This window comes from Crocodylus siamensis, chromosome 4 (assembly GCF_052110815.1).
Source record: "Crocodylus siamensis isolate JL-2025a chromosome 4, ASM5211081v1, whole genome shotgun sequence".
Taxonomy (NCBI): Eukaryota; Metazoa; Chordata; order Crocodylia; family Crocodylidae; genus Crocodylus; species Crocodylus siamensis.
Genome location: NC_143398.1, coordinates 4,926,629 through 4,945,231, shown reverse-complemented (window position 1 = coordinate 4,945,231; position 18,603 = coordinate 4,926,629). Strand labels below are relative to the sequence as shown.

Here is an 18,603-nt window from a genome sequence, read left to right as displayed (position 1 = left end):
AGCAAAGCCCAGAAGCATGGGCAATCCAGGCAGTAGAGCATAGGCATAGCTACTCTTAGATCACTTCTGACCAGTGCTTGTCCAACCTCTTCTTGAAGACTTCCAGTGATGGAGAGGCCACAATTTCCTTAGGCAGTCTTTTCCATTGCTTCACTGCTCTAACAGTGAAAATGGTTTGCCACTGATCCAGAGGCATGAGACTGAGACTCGCTTTGCTGCAAGGCTGTTCCCCATTGACCCACCTGGGAGCGGGGACTTGGCCATCAGGTTGGGGATCCACAGATGGCTGGATGTGATGAGAGTTACATTACTCCCTTATGTGCTGGTGGCTACAGACACTCCCATACCATAACCCTTCTGGCCTAACTGGGCCATCTAGGCTTGGATGGACCCTAGTCTTGGTCCCTCCCTGGAGATTAAGGCTGAGGGTGAAAAGGGTGATATTCAGAAAACCAAGAGATCGCAGTTCAGTTGCAGCCTTGGCTTTCCTGGTTTGCTCCCTGCAGGACCAGACCACTGCAGAATAATCCTCCTTGGTGGTGAATCCCGTCCTCCATCCTTTGTAGGCCTTTCTTTTTAGCCTTAGGAGGCCTGCTAGGTCCCTGGAGAGCCGGGGGGCTGCTGTGCCTTCTTGCTGCCTTTCCTCCGTGTTGGAATAGATTTAGCTCGTGCATTGAGGATCGCTCCCTTGAGGAGCAACCACTCTTCCTGAACTCTCTTCTCCCTGGGGTCATGGTCCCTTAGGGCCTGACTGACTAGCCTCCTGAGCTTGTCAAAGTCGGCTTTCCTGAAGTCAAGGACTTCTGTGTTGCTGACTGACTTACAGCGGATGGTGAAGGTGATCAGCTCACGGTCGCTGTCACCCAACTTCCCATCGATCACTAGGTCGCCGATTAGGTCGTCCCCCGTAGCCAGTACCAGGTCGAGCAGCGCTTTGCCTCTCGTTGGCCCATAGACTTCTTGAGTCAGGTAGGGGTCATCCACACACGAGAGGAAGCTTTGCGACCACTCAGGTTTTGCTGAGTGATCTTCCCAGGAGATGTCCGGGTAATTGAAGTCACCCATGACAACCAAGGTCCTGGAGCACATGGCCTCAGCCGGCTCCCGGGCAAATTCCTGGTCAAGCTCAGGACTTTGAGTGGGAGGTCTGTAGTAGACTCCCACCGTTGTGTCCCCTGTGCCGTGATCCCCACAGATTTTAACCCAGAGGGTCTCCAGTCGTCCACCCTGGTCACCAACATCAGCTTGCAGGGACATGTAGCTTTCCTTGACATAGAGAGCTACACCCCCGCCCCTTTTGTCAACACGATCCCTCCTGTACAGGGTACAGCCCTCTATACCCGTGGTCCAGTCATGGGTGGAATCCCACCCGGTCTCCGTTATCCCAATGACATCGTATTTCTTTGCACTGAGCAGGAGGACGAGCTCGTCCTGCTTCTTCCCCAAGCTCCTGGCATTAGTGTACAGGCAGGCAAGTGTGCCCTTGGGGGCTCGTGCCTTGCCCACAGATTGTGCCAGGGCTGGAGCAGGGGTGGGCTCTCTTAAGTGCCTTGGTCTGCTGGCTTTGCAAGGGTTGCTCAGCGGGCCAGCAGTGGCAGTAGTCCCCCCATCCCCCAGCAGGCTTAGTTTAAAGCCCGGTGGAGCAGGTCAGCCAGCCTGGCTGAGAAGAGCCTCCTCCCCAGGGGAAGAGGTGGAGGCCATCTCTTCCCAGCAGCTCACTACCTCTCTGGCCAAAGAGCGGGCTGTGGTCGTGGAAGCCAAAGCCTTCCCGATGACACCAGCGCCGCAGTCTTTGGTTCACTGCGTGGATCCTCCTCTCCCTCCTCAGCCCATAGCCCGAGACTGGGAGGATCGACGAAAACACCACCTGAGCTCCCAGACTCCTAAGCCCCGCTCCCAACTCCCTGTAGCGCCTCATGACCTGGCTGGGGGTGCTCCGAGCCGTGTCATTGGTGCCCATGTGAATGAGGAGCATGGGGTAGTGGTCCGTGGGCCGGAGGAGCTGCGGGATGCTCTCCGCAATGTCCCGGATGCGGGCCCCCGGGAAGCAGCAGACTTCCCGGGCTAAGGGGTCGGGACGGCAGATTGCCCCTCAGTCCCCTCAGGGTGGTGTCTCCCACAACAAACACTTACGTCTGGTCGTGGGCAGAGCGGGGCGGTAGCTGCAGTTGAGCCCGTGTTCGCTGCGGGAGCCGGCAACTCCGCCAGCTCTGCTGGGCCTGCAAGAGGTGCGTAGCTGTTGCTAAGCTCTGGCGGGGCAGGGGCCTTGGTGCAGCGGGCCCTGGGGCCCTTGACCACCTTGGTCCATGCCCCTGCCTGGACAGACTGGACAGAGCAGGAGGTCCCAGAGTCCTCCTTTGTCCTGGAGGGAGACGGTGGTCTACCCTCCGGCTCCCGTGGGGAAGGGCCTGGCAGTAGGAGTCAATCTGCTCACAGTCCCTGATGGCGCGCAGACTCTGGACTGCGGCCTGGAGCTCCTCCCGCTGGCGCACCAGAGACCCCAAAAGGGAGCAGACCCCACATGGGGAGGTGGCCCTGGGCCCCAGAGCCTGGAAGAGGGACAGGCAGCCCCCGTGGCCAAGAGCCAGGGGCCCCGTCTGCATGGAGCCCGGGACCGTGGGCTCTGTCTGGGTGGCCGTCTCTGAGGTGCTGCTCCGGAGCCTAACTGGGGCTTTTTTGCTGTTTGGCAGGCCCTTTTAAACTGCATGCATGCGCAGGGGGCCTGCCGTCGGGGAAAGCTGCTCTGTTGTGTCCAGGTAGGTCTATTCACATCCAAGGGAAGCAGTGGGACCATCTATTTGGCACCCCTAGTCTAAGTAGATTTAATCCTGCCTGAAAGGAGAGGAACGGACTAGGTGACTTCTTGAGATCCCTTCCAGCCCTATAATTCACTGGTTCTCAATGGGTATAGTGCATATTTAGCTACCTCCCAGAGCAATGTCACTTATTATATTGATTAACTTAGCTTCTACCGTGATGGCTGCCCTAGCAGTGAGTCTGAAAAGGATTGAGGGGTCATAGCAGCTCCTGAACATGGGTGGTTAGCATGATGCTGTGGCAGGTACAACTAAGGCAATCCTTGGGTGTATAAACAGGGGAGCAGAAGTTGGGGAAAGGTGATTTTTGCCTGTAAGCATCATGGGTGAGGCTGGCATTGGCACAGTGAGAGCTGTTCTGGCATCTGTATTCTCTAAAAGGATGTAGAAAAATTAGAAAGGGGATGAAAAGTGCCCGAAGCTTGAGTAAGAATGTTTTAGGAGGACAGAAGAGCTCAATCTATTTAACTTAACATGAAGAAGATTGAGGGGTGGCTTGATTACAGCATAGAAATGATTTTGCCAGGAGAAAGCATCAGTTGCTGAAGGGTTCTTGAATGTAGCTGAGAAACACCAACAGCTGGAAACTGGAGCTAGACATATCCAATGAGACATGAGGTTCAGTTTTTTTAATTGGGATGATTAGCCAATGGAACCGACTGCCAAGAAAATCGGTGACTTCACCATCTCGTGTAGCCAACAGATCAAGACAGAAAGTCTTTTTGGACGATGTGCTTTAATCAAACATAAGGTTTTCGAATCAATACTGAGGTAATTAGGTGAGATTTAATAGCCGGCGATGGTCAGAAACTCAGACTGCTTGATCTAAGTGTCCCTCCTGGGCTTCAACTTGGTGGATCTATAGAAAAGCTTATGGATTGTCAGGACCATATCAGTGCTGGTAGGCAGTAATTATGGGCTTCTTCCTCCAAATGCTTGTTATTGAATTCCTTCAAGTGAGAAATAACAAGGGGGGAGAAGATAAATGGCTTGATCATAAATAGCTTATTTTCATGCAAATGACCCTGGTGCCAATCAAGGCAGGATTATGTTACAAATGGACTATTTCTCATGAGTTGCTGGTGGGTCTATAAAAAGGGCCTATCCTTCTTATGGCCAAAGGGAACCCCCCTGATATCCCCCAAGCACAATCCAATCCAGTTGGCCTCAGTGGGAGCAATATGTCTAAAATGAAGGCAGGATACCATGGCAGTCTTCTCTGTATGTGTGCCACAGATGTTTTGAAGCCCTGGCATCTAGGGTTAAATACCTGTGTAAGCACTCGAGGGGCATGCACGGAGATAAATATAGCTAGTTGTTCTCTCTTTGGCATCGGCTGCAATCAGGGTGAATGTCCATTAAAAGGTTCATGAGGCCCTTGATGGAAATAGCCAATTATAGTCCAAACATTCAGTTCCACTGGTATAATTGCTTGCTGGCAGACGGTTTTCTTAGTCGTGGACTTGAGAACCCAATGAAATTGTATGACGAGGTGAGTTAAGTTGGTCCAAGCAGTTGGCCTCCATATAGAGATCAGGGGCAATGTGACATCTGAGGCCTCTCCCAGATTGCATGAGGCTATGCAGCATGCCCATGCCATGGCCAGTGGTTCTTCTGAAGCAGCCGACACACTGCTCCAAAGTATGAAGGTAAGATGTCCCTTCTACTTTCCCTTGTATAGCTTCTTCCCCATCCCCCTCTCCATAAGATAGAACAGATTTTAGTCCCCAGGGATCCAGGGCTGGGCTCAACTCACTTTGGCTTGGACCTTGCAGACTGAAGTTAGCACCGGGCACTGTAGTTAGAGCCACTGTCATGGACTGGAATCCCACTGTGCTTGGTGCTGTGCAAATGCAGAAAACAAAGATGGCCCCTACCCTGAAGAGCATACAGCCCTTGTTATCCAGCCCCTTATTTTTAAACTTTACTTACAACGATCTAGAGCAGAGGTTCTCGAAATGAGATCCGTGGACCACTGCCGGTCAGTGAGCTTCATTCATGTGTCCGCAGGAAGTCTGCAGAACAACTGAGCATATCTGTACTTGTAAGGTAAGACTCCTGATATTGAAATATGAGTTGTGTGCTTTGATTTATTGAACAGAAAAAGTTGATCCTCAGCTGTTTTCAAGTGGTCCGCGCAAAAAAAAAGTTTGAGAACCATGGATCTAGACAGTTTGAGCAGTGCCTACTCAAGTTCAGCTTGTAAAGTAGCTTGTCTTTTACCATTCTCATAACTTTCTACAACATTCACCTCCAGGGCTGAAAGGTTTTGCCCTTGCTAGAAACCTCCAGGGAGTAAAGCAGATTTTTTTTTTCCCATGAAGTTTTGGACTATTCCCTCAAATGGTTTTGAACTTGAGAGAGAGTAGGGCAGGGGATGAAGGGGGGTAGACAACACCAGTTCTAGGTTTCCACCTCAGAAAGCCACCATCTCAACTGGCACAAAGTAGTAAGAAAACCTTCCTTCCCCCTCTAGTGATGACTGGACCAGGGACAGAGGACCATGAGCTCTGCCTTGACTGGCAGAGATGGGTCTCCTGGCTCAGAGACAGGAGACTTAAAGTTTAAGAAGAAGTTGTCTCAGATCATGTCTATATGAGACTCTTTACTGTGCAGTAGACTAATTTACTGCACAGGAAAGCATCACTGTCTACATGTGCCGGTGGTTACTGTGCAGTAAATTAGTTTACTGCACAGTAAATTTTTTGTCTGCACAGTAAAGTCAAATAGCATTAATTGCATATGTAGATGCACCCCCAGTGTCTGTTACTGCTGCTAAAAATCCACTTCCAGGCATGGTATTAGAAGAAGACCTGAGCTGGGAGACCTCTGAAAGTCAGGACAAACTTCCCCAGTAGTGGGAAATATGTCCATGCCCACTCTACGGTGTCCCTCTGTCTTCTCTTAGTGGTGCCTGGACCACACATAGCAACTGGAGGGCTGGTAGAAAAGCTTTCAGTTAGATTCATGGGATGGAGACAGGAAACTGAAGGTAAGTTAATAGCTGGCCAACCTGAGTAAAGGCCTAGGAAAAGGAGTAGGAGACATGGGGACTTTTAGCAAGGTCATAAAGGGGAAATAAGTATAGCAATCAGCCAGTCATCCAAAATGCCTTTACACTAATGCAAGAAGTGTGGGAGATAGTCAGGAAGTCCTAGTATGCAGACCTGTTTATGAGTCAGCTGGGATCACTGAGGCTTGGTGGGACAGGTGACATGACTGGACTATTGGGGTAGATAAGTATGCCTTGCTCAGGAAGGACAGGCAGAAGACTGACCTGCTGGAAATGCTGGGGTTAAAGCATAAAAGGAAAATGGCAAAGGTGATGTCGTGGTGAGCATCTGCTATAAACCGCCAAGGCAGGAAGAGGCAGGCAAGAAGGACTTTTTACAACAACTCTCTGAAACATCCAAATCATGGGACTTGGTGCTTACGGGTAACTTCAGTCACTATGGGCGCGTCTACACGTTCATTAATGCACACTAGTTACTGCACATTAAGTGTAGTACTTGGTTAACCAAGTACTAATTCAATGCTCAGTAACTTGCTCTACCGTGCAGTCGCTCTGGTGCATGGTTTTTTCGTGATACCTGCTATGCAGTAGCTTAATAACACTGCGCGGTAGTGTATTAGCACAAGTTTTGCCTGGCATGCTACTGTGCAGTGTTAGTAGGCTACTGCGCAGTAAACATCTCATGTAGACGCACCCCATATCTGTTGGGAAGGTTACGCAGCAGTGCACAGAGAGCCCTGCAGGTTCTTACACTATATGGGGCACCATTTTTTGGTATGGATGGCAAAGAAGCCAGCCAAGGGAAAGGAAAAAAATTATGCCTAAAAAGCTGAATTTCCTTCTATGACAAGGTGGCAGACCTTGGGGATGGGGAGGGAGCAGTGGATGTGATACGCTTTGACTTCAGTCGTTATTAGCACTGTCTCACATCATTCTCATTGCTGAGTTAAGGGAATATTTTCTAGATGAAATGACTGTAAGGTCCATATGGAACAGGTTGGCTCATCCTGCTGAAAGAATAGTTATCAATGGCTCAATCTCAGGCTTGGAGGAAGTATTAAGTGGAGCCCCCCATGGACTTGCTCTTGGTCTAGTACTGGTCAATATTTCCATTAGTGACTTGGAGGTTTCAGTGGGGTGTATGCTTAGTAATATGGGTGATACCAACTTCTGTGGGAAAGCAAACACTTTAGCAGACACTTTAGGAAGACCTTGACAAACTGGCAAAGCAATCTGAAACAAATAGGATGAAAGGCACGGGGAACAACGTCGAAGTCCTGCATTCAGGAGGGATCAAGCGCATAGAGACAGGGGAATGAATGGCTAGGCTGCAATATTGCAGGAATGGACCTGGGGGTTACAGTGGACTTCAAGCTGAATATGAGCCAACAGTGTACTCTGGTTGTAAAAAAATGCCAAGAGTATATTTGGTTGTATTAACAGGAGCATTGTATGCGAGTCAAGCTAGGTGAGTCTTGCACTCTGTTCGGAGGCCTCTCTTGCGAGGGTGAGTCCTGTGTCTGATTGCAGGCACCGTGCTGCAAGTTGGTGGACAAGCTAGAAAAGAGTCTGAGAGACAGCAGCAAAATGACCAGACCTTTAGAAAAGATGGCACGTGCCGAAAGGCTGGAAGAACTGAAGCTATTTACTCCAGGAAAGAGAAAATGGAGGGGGGATTTTCTAATAGTCTTCAGACACCCAAAGGGTGGTTATAAAGACCATGACGATCAACTATTCTGTGTTCACAGAGGACAAGGCAAGAAATAATATGTGTAAATTGAAATAAGGTTGATTTAGGTTGGATACTAGGAAGAACTTTCTGACTATGAGAGGGATTATGTGCTGGGGCGGATTATGGAGGGAGGCGGTGGACTTCTGGTCGTAAAAAGGTATTAGGTGCAGGTTTTCTGGGATGGTTTAGACAGGACTGATCCTAACTTGAGGAGAGGCTTGGACTAGTTGTGACCTCCCAAAGCCCCTTCCAGCCTCCTGTGTCTGTGAGTCTATGCTCCCAACTTAAAATTCAGGCTCAGCAGTGCCCGTGTGTTGCCCAGCGCCCACCGCAGGGCACTGAGCACCGAACTGAGTGGGGCTGGGTTGCAGTACTAGTCAAAGGAAAAGCTGTGGCTGGAGAGGATTGGAGACCTGTACCTTGCTGTTAGCAATGCCCTGTCCAGGCCTGCAGCAGATGTGGGTAAGAGCTTGGCCAATCGAGCTTACCCAGCTGAATTCGGGGTGGTAGGAGCTGATGCTTCTCCTGGGTCAAACCTAGACAAACCCCAAGTTACTTGTCTCCTGCTTAGCTTTCTTTGTTCGCCCCTGTTTTCCACAGTCCTTTCTGCTTCCTTCACCTCTGCTTCTCTCCTTTTTTGGTTCATTTTGGGCCCTGTCCAGACCCCCATTTCCTCTAGCTTCTCTTCCATTTCCTCTCTCGCTCTGTTCTTTTTTCCCTCTATCCTTTTCTGGTCTCGTCCTGTGTCTTTACGCCACCATTGCTGCAGGGCTGCAAGCTCTGGCTTGCCCCCAGCTAGCAATAAAACATGAATAAAGCAGCCTCTGTACCTTTGTGGGGTGCCAGATTTGCTGGTTTCTAAGACTGTGCAGCAGCACAGGAGTTTTTTTCACGCCGGCAGAAAATGCAAGGTACCACTCAAACGGCAAGGAGACAAAGAATGGAGGCCTTTTTATCACTCCTTGTGGTTTCCTACCACCCTGGTTAATATGCTGCTTTAGGAGGTGGAATGCATGCAATAGATACCGTCTAAAACAGGCCAAGGGCTGAAGCCCTCCAAAAGCCAGGGGTCCCTGGGCATCCCGCTTCACCGGCATTTATCTGGTATAGCTATTTATGCTGTGTGAAGTGAGTGCAAAATGCTGCCAGATCAAAATGCATAGGTGCATTTTGTATAGGTGCACATGATGACCAGAGAAGGAGCAGGCGCAAAGCCACCTTACTATTGAGCACCAAAATCCAGGATACAGCCCTGGGTGCTCCATAGATCTGTGGTCCACTCTATAGACCTCCTGAACAGGACGTAGTCTACATCGCTGTGGGCAGATGCATTTCACTGGAATGCATTAGGTTACCGAGCACCCCAGCAGGTATACTCTACCTGGACACTCCTGGTTGCTGATCACCAGAGTAGATTACTGCAACCTGCATGCAGTATAATGGCCAGTAGACTTGGTTCTTCTTGGACGTATCTTCAGCAGTGCAGGAGGTGTATTCTTCCTGGAAAATTCATTGATGCTCAAGCAACTGCTGCTAAAAGTGCAATGTTTTTGTCTCTTTTGAAGAAACAAAAAGTCCCGGCATGATGTAAAATAATGATGAGACTTAATGAGTCTGGGTGCTTTAATAGATGCTGTTTCCCTTCAAGGAGGAAAAGGCAGATCCAGCTGATGGCACTGAGCTTACAAGGCATGCTAGAGTTAGAAGAAGGGCTGAGACCCCAAGGCAAATGGTAAGGACCTACCATCTTTGTCCAGCATGCATGAAAACGAAGCAGTCCATATGACCTGGAAGGGAAGTAATAATAGCTCCTTGTTGGCTTCCTGCAGATCCACTCACCTGGTGTCCCAGGAGGTTGGAAATCCACAGCTGGAGATGTGGTGAGTGTTGTCTGAACTCTGGAGTATGCAAAAATTGTGCTTAGCAGACGGACATTGGGCAACAGCACTCATTGCTTCCACACCCATCTGTTGAAGTAGGTTGTTGCCTACAAAAGCTCATGCCTCTCTGAACCAGTTACTCTCTAAGTGCCACCCTGCCCTGCCTTCTTTCCCTGAAAATGTGGTAGAACACTGGCAGTGAATGTGAAAAGTTTCCCTTTTTCTCACTAATATTTCTGGCATTGGTTGCACGTAACGCAGTATCCCTAGGCAGAGCTGAGTATTGTGCTCAAGAGAGTTGAGCCAGGGCAGAGCACAAGCCTGAAGAATGCAGTAAGGGAAACCAGCCTTACCGTAATTTTGCACATACTGTATGCCCTCAAATAACACAAGCCCTTGCTTTTGGGAAGGCAGAATCAAGAGGGGAGTGGGGAAGGTGAAGATTTTTCCAGATTTATGACCCTATAAAGGAGGAACAGAGCCTAATCTTCCACTCACTTACCTTCCTTTTCCTGCTTCACCAAAAGCTACAGTTTTAACCTTTCACAGGTGAATTGGCAGTTGCTAGCTGTTCAGCCAAAAGCTGAAATTGTAGCTGCTGCTGAAGAAGGGACATCATGGAAGGGTCTAGGATTTTGAAAAGAGCTAAGAATAGTCTGCAGAGATGTGACACAGGAGAGGGGCACAGGAGTAGCTAATTTGCAAATTCTTCAGCACAGTTGCCATAGAAAAGATAGCTTGATGAGTAGAATATCCAGAACATTAAAAAGGAGAGTGGGCCGTTAACATCCATTGAGTGAAGTGCAATTAGGAGGAATCAAATAGATTATTTAGTAAGCCATAAAATCAATTGGTGCTCTCAGTGCAGCCTGAATAGAAAATCCAGACCTGCTGTTCTGGGCAGAAAATCAGCTTCTCTGCCTAAGACATGCACTACAATTTTGGAAGGCTTGTTTTTGGGAAAGGTTATATGTGACATGCAAGTAAATATGGGAATCACTGATGGATGAAAATAACTTAATCTGCAGAGGGGATGGTGTGTGGGATGTGTTTGGAAAATACATATGCATATACACATACATATACATACATGTCAAATTATGTATACCTGTTCGAATGCTGATACAGTCTAGAAATGTGAAACATGGTAAACATAAGGACTGTGTACACATAAGGAACATAAGGAGTACCGTGGCCTGGGAAAAGGGATAGCACTGATCATGGGGGGTGTAGCTTGCCTCCAGGTTCAGACAGCTCTTTTCCATGGCTCATGGATCCACCGTCTCTGAAATCTCAGGATATCATTGTATCCCCACTTCTGAAAACCATTTTCTTTTATTTTTAATTCAAGATGTATCCAGGAGTTGGAGGCACAAGGAGGATCAAGGTAATATTATTTGGGAGTGTCTACATGTGCATATTTATTGCGCAGTAACTGAAATTACTGCTCAGTATGGGTGTGCATCTACACGTGCATTCCCAAACTGCGCAAATATGGCGACTTAAGCTGATTTGAGTGTAAATTTGAGTGTAAATTGCATCATGCAGGTATCACATTTACGCTTGATTAGTTACTGCACAGTAACAGCACATGTAGATGCCTCACTGTGCAGTAACACTGTCTGTGGACTGACTTGGGCCTAACTTTAGTCCCAAGTCAGTCAACACACAAAGTTAATGCTGTTTAATGCCTGCATGTGTAGACACCAGCCTGTTCCTGCTTACTGCGCAGTAACTTACTGTGCAGCAAATTTAAATTGGCATAAATGCACGTGTAGACACGCCCTGCATGTTGTTGGGGTCCCGTTACTATAACTATGGGTATCAGGCACAGTTGTTTTTTCAGATGTTTACTCTGAAAACTCCTGACTCTCACTGTTTATTCATGTGCATCTATTTTTTTTTCTTGCAGAAGCAGGAGTCAGACACGGTGGATTTGCCATTCCAAGGCCAAAAGGTGCGAGACATTTTGGCTGCAGTGCTTACAGGCATAAACCGCCCCCCACAAAAAATGGCACATTAAACTCCATGTGCCCCCACGCCGAGCCCAGCCCATGCCCAAAAGAGGTATCAGATTAGCTGGACCTGGTTCACCCAATGTCTGGATCGATCAGGCATTTGAGTGGGGGTTTTTTGGTGCTTTTATCTATAGCTGATTGTCATTTAAGCATTACCTTTGGTGCATTATATCTGATTCAGAATCCAAATGGGAAAGTCTGTATTTTAAATAGAAATGAAACCTCTTTTAAGATTCCAAATCATTGCCAGCCAATTGGCTCATTTCCACACGGCCCTGCAAATTGGGAGAGGATGCATCCTGACAAATACTTATGGGTATTGGTTTTCTTTCCTGTTAACTGTTTATATTATGGTAGCCTCCAGATGTCCCAAATGAAGCTGTGGACAAATGTAACCAGAGATATTTCTTAGCAGAAGCACACAAGATCTTTGACCCTTGATCTTCTTCTCCCCGCTCCATCATGAGCAATGCTTTTTTGCCGGGGTCATTCCCACACTGAGGTCAGCATAGGAAGCTCCAGAAACTTCCTCTGGTTTCTGTTCTGCCTGGGGAAACCCCGCCTCTTATTGGCTGTTCTTCCTGTAGCCCAACCTCCTGGAGAACAGCAGCCAATCAGGGCCAATTAGCGCTCACCCCTCAAACCTTAGGAGACATGGTCTCACCTGGTGGTCCAGCCTATTGCTAATGGGAGAAACTCAACCTCCAGCTCCGAGGAGGCAGCGTGGCCTTGTTTCCCAATGGAAACCCTCCAGGTCAGGGGTGGGCAAGATGCGGTCCAGGGGCCGGATGCAGCCTGCTAGGCCTTTCTATCTGGCCCATGGGGCCCCTAAAAAATTTAGAAAATTAATATTTATCTGCCCCTGGCTGCCTGTCATGCAGCCCTCAATGGTTTACCCTCGATGGCCCTCCGCCCAAAATAATTGTCCGCCCGTTCTAGGTGTTTTTGCCACATTGGTCAGCATTTGAAATCCAGCCTATATAATTAAATGTTTCCAAGGAAATTTCTCAGCAAAATGTCCACAAGAAAAACGTCCTGTAGCTGTCCTTCCCATGTGGAAACACAAGCAAGCCTCTTTCTTTCCTGTGTGAACCACCGATTTACCCTGCCATCCCTGTGCCCATCGCCATGGCATCCAGGTACTAATAGAGGGCTCTTGTTGGTAAAGGAACAGCCTTGCCATTTTTCTTTCAACAGGGAGAAAAGGGGTCTCCTGGAGCCCGCGGTGACAAAGGAGTAAAGGTAGTTTTCACTCTATGCTTTGTATTGTGTGGTTCAGGGTTTTTTTGACAAGAATATATGCTACAGGTGATCTGTTCTGGCCTGAGTACCAGATACTATGAGAGGTGGGTCTGCTTATCTGATGCCAGCGGCTAATTCAGCCACCAGTGGCAGGTAAAGTCAGGGATGAATAAATGGGGCTCTGATTGTCACAAGAGCAAGGTGCTTCTTGGGGGGGCCCAGAAATATGTATATTCTTTGTGGGGGGGTTGCAGGATTAAAACTGATGGGGAATGTATTGATGAGATGGCTTCTCATCCCAAAATGTGGTTTTCCTAAAACTGAACTTCTTTTTTTGCCAAAACATAAGGTCCAGTTTCAACCCAGATGGCACTGCTAGTCAGAACCAGAGCCCGAGAACTGCTGTTGCTCAGGGGTTGCAGCTCTCCCCTGGGAGGTAGGAGAGGATAGGAAAGTCATAGGTGATGATAGGTGGCTAATTTAATAATGGATGTAATGAGATCATCCATATGAAACAGTATCTAGGATCATTTATATCAGGGCCGTTGAACTAGTGCTCCCTGGGCTGAATACAGCCTCCGTACCCACAAGAATGAGAACTGCCATTTGCTGGGTCAGGCCACAGGCTCATCTTGCCCAGTCCCCTGTGTCACACTGAAAGGGAGAGTGACCTGGATGTGACCAGGGTTTTTCCGACTCTTTCTTTCCCTTGCAGCCCCCAGCATTTAAGGCCTAGGAAGTTCTCATTCAGAGGCTGTCTCTCTCACTCCCATGCCAATAGCTATTGATATCCCTTTCCTCCAAAAATATGTCCAATACTTTTTTGAACCTGGTTAGACTCTCAACATCGGCTGGCAATGAGTTTCACACTTCAGAGTCATAAAATCATAGACAATGGGGGTCGGCTGGGAGCTCAGGAGGTCACATCTAGTCCAACCCCCTGCTCAAAGCAGGACCAGCCCCAACTACATCATCCCAGCCAGGGCTTTGATCTGCCCCCCACTGAGAACGGTCCAGCTCCATCCTCTTCACAGCCCCTCTGCAGCGAGATGAAGGCTGCTATTCAGTCCTGCCTCGGCCTGCTCTTGTCGAGACTAAATAAACCCAGTTCCCTTGGCCTCTCTTCACAAGTCATGTCCTCCAGCCCCCAAACCATTTATGTTGCTCTCCACTGGACTCCCTCCAATTTCTCCACATCCTTTCTCTAGTGGGGGGCCCACAGCTGGACACAGGAGTCCAGATGTGGCCTCACCAGTGCTGAATGGAGGGGAAGAATCACTTCCCTTGATCTGCTGACAACACTCCTACCAGTGCAGCCCAGGATGCCGGTAGCCTCCTTGCAACAAGGGCACACTTTCGACTCATGTCCATCTTCTTGTCCACTGTCCCCCCAGGTCCTTTTCTGCAGAGCTGCTGCCCAGCCCATCGTCCCCCAGCCTGCACCAGTGCATGGGATTGCTCTGTCCTAAGTGCAGGGCTTTACACTTGTCCTTGTTGAACTGCATGAGATTTACTTTGGCCCAATCCTCCAACGTGTCTGCTCAGCCAGTCGGTCCCCAGCCTGTACTTTAATTCCACACTGCGTGCAAAAGAACGTCCTTGTGGTAGTTATACACTCCCAACCTAGTCATTGCATTTTGCAACCCCTAGTTCTTGTATCGAGAGAGACAGTCAATAATAAATCCCTAGTGACGTCCTCTTCACCATTTAGTATGTTGTAAACCTTTCTCATGCTCCCCCTCAAGCATCCCTTTTGTAAACTGAATAGGCCTGGCCCCTGTACTCTCTTCTCATGTGGAAGCCCCTCCGTGCCACTAATGATCTGTGTTGCCCATCTTCTCTGGACCTTTTTTATGTCCTTTTTGAGGTATGGGACCCGAAGAGCTGGTGTGTGACTCCCAGGCTGCCACTGCCTTGCTCCTGCCACAGCAGCCAGGCTCTCTGGGCTCTTCCGGCTTCTGCTTCCTGCTCTGTGGATGGGGCCGTGCTGCATGGGGGGCTAGGCTGGGGTGTCTGCACTGTAACTGGAGGGAAAGGGCTGCTGCGATGGGAGGAGGGAGTCAGGCTGCCCACACTGCGGGTGCAGCAAGGGGGTGGAGTGCACGAGGCTGCCCTTGCAACAAGGGCAACCCCGGGACCGAGGGAAGAGCTGCCCTCCATCCCACTATGCTACTTCTTGCATAGTGGGATAATGGTTTCCTTCTTGGCTCTGCCGGGGCTGCCTGTGCACTGTGTGGGTGGCTCAGCCTGTTACACCCAGCACGACTCTAGGGCCTTTCTTTTATACAAGAGACATATAAGCAAGTTTTATGCAAGAGAAGTGCAAGAGAAGCTGAAGCCAGTTCCTCCAAACTATACCCTGGTTTACTGGGATATTGCCAGGCAAGCAACGTTGCTAAGAGCAGCTGCATCCCACAGAAAATACACAGACATCCTCACTCCCAGGTGGTGAGAGCTCAGGCCCCTCCAAATCTGTCCTCGGGCTTTGAGGCAAGGTCTAGACTCCTGTGCCCTTGTGTGGAGGACTTTTCTACAGTTCAGGTTCAAATGTCTGTATTTGCACCCATTTCTCTGAGGTTATACTTTTTTGGCCAACTGAGTAGGGAGCAGGGAAACTGCGGCATGGCTTACGAGCATGGCTCTTCCCCAGCGTTGGGTGTGATCACTGCCCCGTGCACGTCGGCTCACTTGAAAAATGCCCCTCGCAGACATAGTTTCATAGACGTTTCAAGTCAGCTTCTCTCGTGTGCCAAACATTGTGATTCAGACTGAACCGCGTCTGGGATCAGAGTATCTGTGGAGGAATATAGTGACACACCGAGCACAGCAAAAAAGGGGCGAAGGGTGTTCGGGACTCCCCAACAAGTTACGTGAGTTCTCTGCATGGGGCCATCAATACTTTGCATCCTGTGGCCACCCTTGGTCACCTGTTGGACTCCTCTTCCTCTTCAGTCCCCTCCTTAGGCAGGTTCCTCTTCTCTCCCGACTCCCCATCTTCATGATGGATGTTCCCACCCGTCCCCACAGACCCGGTGTCTCCCTGACTCCTGCCTGTCTTGAGCTACATAAGCCCATTGAACTGGACCCCAAAATGGTCATCTCGATATGCTCCGACAGCAAGCCAGATGCCCCACCACCTGGTGCCTTTCACACGGTCCAAGCAGGAGTGAAATGCTCCCAGACACAGACATGTCATGTGTCACACAGATGTGTCATGTGTCACGCTCGCTTTGCCAGTGTGGCAATGGCTGCGGGGGGACTAGAGCAGCAGGAAATTGGGCCCAGCAGTGTGACTCGTGTGGGATGGACTGTGGTCGTTGCCCTGATGACTGAAGTGCTCCCAAGAAGATGCTGTTCTCTTTTTAATCTGCTGTTAAGCAGATAAGCTATTTGGAAATATTAAAATGTGCATTGACGTCAAGGGAAGACAGATGGGGTTATCAGTCAGGGCTAGGAGCTAGCAGAAAGGGCGGCTGTACTCTCCAAGGCACGCGCCGGACTTTGCATCGTGTGCCAGATGACCGCAGACTGCAAGAGATTACGGTCTGGGGTGGCAAGGCAGTGGAGGTAGGGGTCACACAGCAGGTCCCACCAATCCCTTGTGATAGACAGCCCCAGACCAGGCTCTTAATTGATGCACGGAGTCTCTTGTCCATGAAAATGGACTGATACGAGTCTCTGCATCATTTGCATCCAGGCCGTGGGTGGGTGGGCAAAGCAGCCAGGATGGCAGGGTCTGCGGCTACAGTCAAGGACGTGTCATTGCACAAGTGTCTTGGGAAGAAATTCTGAGCCCCCAAGGGGCTTGTGTGGGACTGCACCTTTAAATGGTCACAACCCATGAGTGCCTTGGTAATGTGGGAGCTCCTAATGAAGGAGATGAGGGAGGACCAGGTGGCCGTGTGACCTGGTGCTTTTTGTTTGCAGGGTGAGCCTGGGGAGCAGGGCGAGCCTGGAGAGAAGGTGAGCCTGGATCTGGAGGAAGAGCAGAAGTTTCTTAGTCTGAGTATGGGTATCCAGCATTTAGGGGTGGCCCAGAGTTGAGATAAAGACTAAGGATTGGTCAGTCCGTGCAGCTTGTCCCTTTTCGCCCATGACCATCCCTTTGTGCCTCAAAGGCAAGTGCCTCAACCCCAGCTAGAGATCCTCGGTCACCTAGAGATCCTCTGTGCAGCTTGTGGACTGCATGGAAATCTCTGACCTGACCCAGGGCCCCATACAGGCCACGTCCTTCTCCCTGTGGGCAAGCAGAGGCTTCCTAGCTCTCTTTTTGTTTTCTAGGGCACCAAAGGAAGCAGAGGTGAAAATGGTCAAAAGGTAAAAGATGACTTTGGTACCCGTGTTAGCAACTCTTCTGCTTAGGCCGCTGTCTGGCTTTCACGTGTTGCTGTCCTACCCCTAGCCCTTCTCCATGCATCCCTACCTGCATGCCAGGTGCCTGGCTTGGCAATGCAGCATGCGTTAAAAGATTGACTGTTACCTAATGGCATCTCTTGGGTTTTCACCCAGCTAGAGCTGCTTATTTTCTCCTTGCAGTTATGTCCTGCCACGAGCACAAAAGCTAACTGTCCTCCATCAACACAATGCAGGGGCCTTGCATCCGCCCCTCTGTCCATTTTGGTCTGTGGGTTGTGTGGATCCCATCCTCGTGATACTCCTCAGCGTGAACTGTAGGCAAAGCAAGGTGCCTGGATTGATCTTAGTGGGCCCATGGTGGAAGGAGTGGGGCCTTCCTGTTTGCTCTTCATCTCCTTTTCCCTGTCCCCGTAGGGAGAAGACAGGCTAGATATGTGCCTTATAGACTAAATCAGAGGTATATATAGCACAAGCGTCTGGGAGCCGAATCTCACTTCACCAGGTGCTGTGCAAGGACAATGCACAAAGTGGAGAACGATTTGAATACAAAAGGGAGGAGATGGGCTAGCGGGGAGCAAAACTTTAAAAACCAGCCTGAATGGGCACTGTGGAACAAGACATCATCCATAGGTTGGATTGTGTTAAGTATGGCTTAAATGGGGGCTTATCCCATTACCTACATTGGTTTTTCTGATGCCTTTATTGCTTGCTTATTTGCCTCTCCCAGCACTGCCCCTCCTTCCTTTCTTTTGTATTCAAACCACTTTCCCCAGTTTATATGCTGCTCTGTGCATGTCCTTTCACAGCATCTGATGAAGCGAGCTTGGGCTCACAAAAGCTTATGCTATATATATCTCTGATTTAGTTTGTAACCCAGGTACACCCTAGGATGTGCCCTATTCTCATTCGGATGGGATGTGTAGGCAGGAGGAGGTGCTTTGAGAGGGATGCCAGAATTGCGAGCAGATCCCTTCTTCCTCTATAGTTTCATACTTAGCCCAAGAGTTTCATATATAGTTTCCTCTATAGTTTCATAGAGTTAGCCCAAGCCCAAAGTTCTTAACTATATACAATTTATTAAGTTATAACATAAAACATAAAACTAAATATCATGTATAAATATTTACACAGAGAACGCTAACCAGTGACCACGGTCAAACCCTAAATAACACTGTTTACCACATCACAATACAACATTTCAATCACAACACATAAGCGCAAACATGAACAATCTTAATAACATCTATTCCTTAATATAGTCGTGACCCACGGCAAGAGATAGTCCCCCTTCCTATGGGGTCCCTTGGGGGTGTCCAGGAAGCACCAGGGGCCTGACTTCAGGCTAATGTGGCTAACTGCCTCTCTCTGTTTATAGGGAGAACCAGGAGTTGGGTTTAGAGGCCCCACTGGTCAGGCCGGACCCCCGGGACTGAAGGTCAGTGTCTGTCCAGTTTGGAGCGGGAGGTCACTTCTGCTTTGGCATGACCGAAGGAGGGCTCAGCTGGCTCTCTGCATCCCTGATCCGGCCTCCTAGGATGCCACAGGG

The 18,603-nt window shown here is 49.3% G+C and overlaps 1 protein-coding gene across 8 annotated transcripts in view; it reads left to right on the top strand.

Moving 5' to 3' along the window:
• The window catches only part of LOC149865440 (uncharacterized), a 213,443-nt gene that overhangs the window by 126,935 nt on the left and 67,905 nt on the right, over positions 1–18,603 (top strand). For all 8 annotated transcript variants that reach the window (XR_016441695.1, XR_016441696.1, XR_016441697.1 and 5 more), the window contains exons 59-67: positions 4,827–4,865; positions 9,210–9,293; positions 9,391–9,441; positions 10,793–10,828; positions 11,354–11,398; positions 12,657–12,701; positions 16,629–16,664; positions 16,983–17,018; positions 18,433–18,492. Coding sequence is in view for 4 of the 8 variants with exons in the window: in XM_090041526.1 (XP_089897652.1) it covers positions 4,827–4,865; positions 9,210–9,293; positions 9,391–9,441; positions 10,793–10,828; positions 11,354–11,398; positions 12,657–12,701; positions 16,629–16,664; positions 16,983–17,018; positions 18,433–18,492 (432 nt within the window). In the remaining 4 variants the exon portion in view is untranslated. The remainder of the gene's footprint in view (positions 1–4,826; positions 4,866–9,209; positions 9,294–9,390; positions 9,442–10,792; positions 10,829–11,353; positions 11,399–12,656; positions 12,702–16,628; positions 16,665–16,982; positions 17,019–18,432; positions 18,493–18,603) is intronic.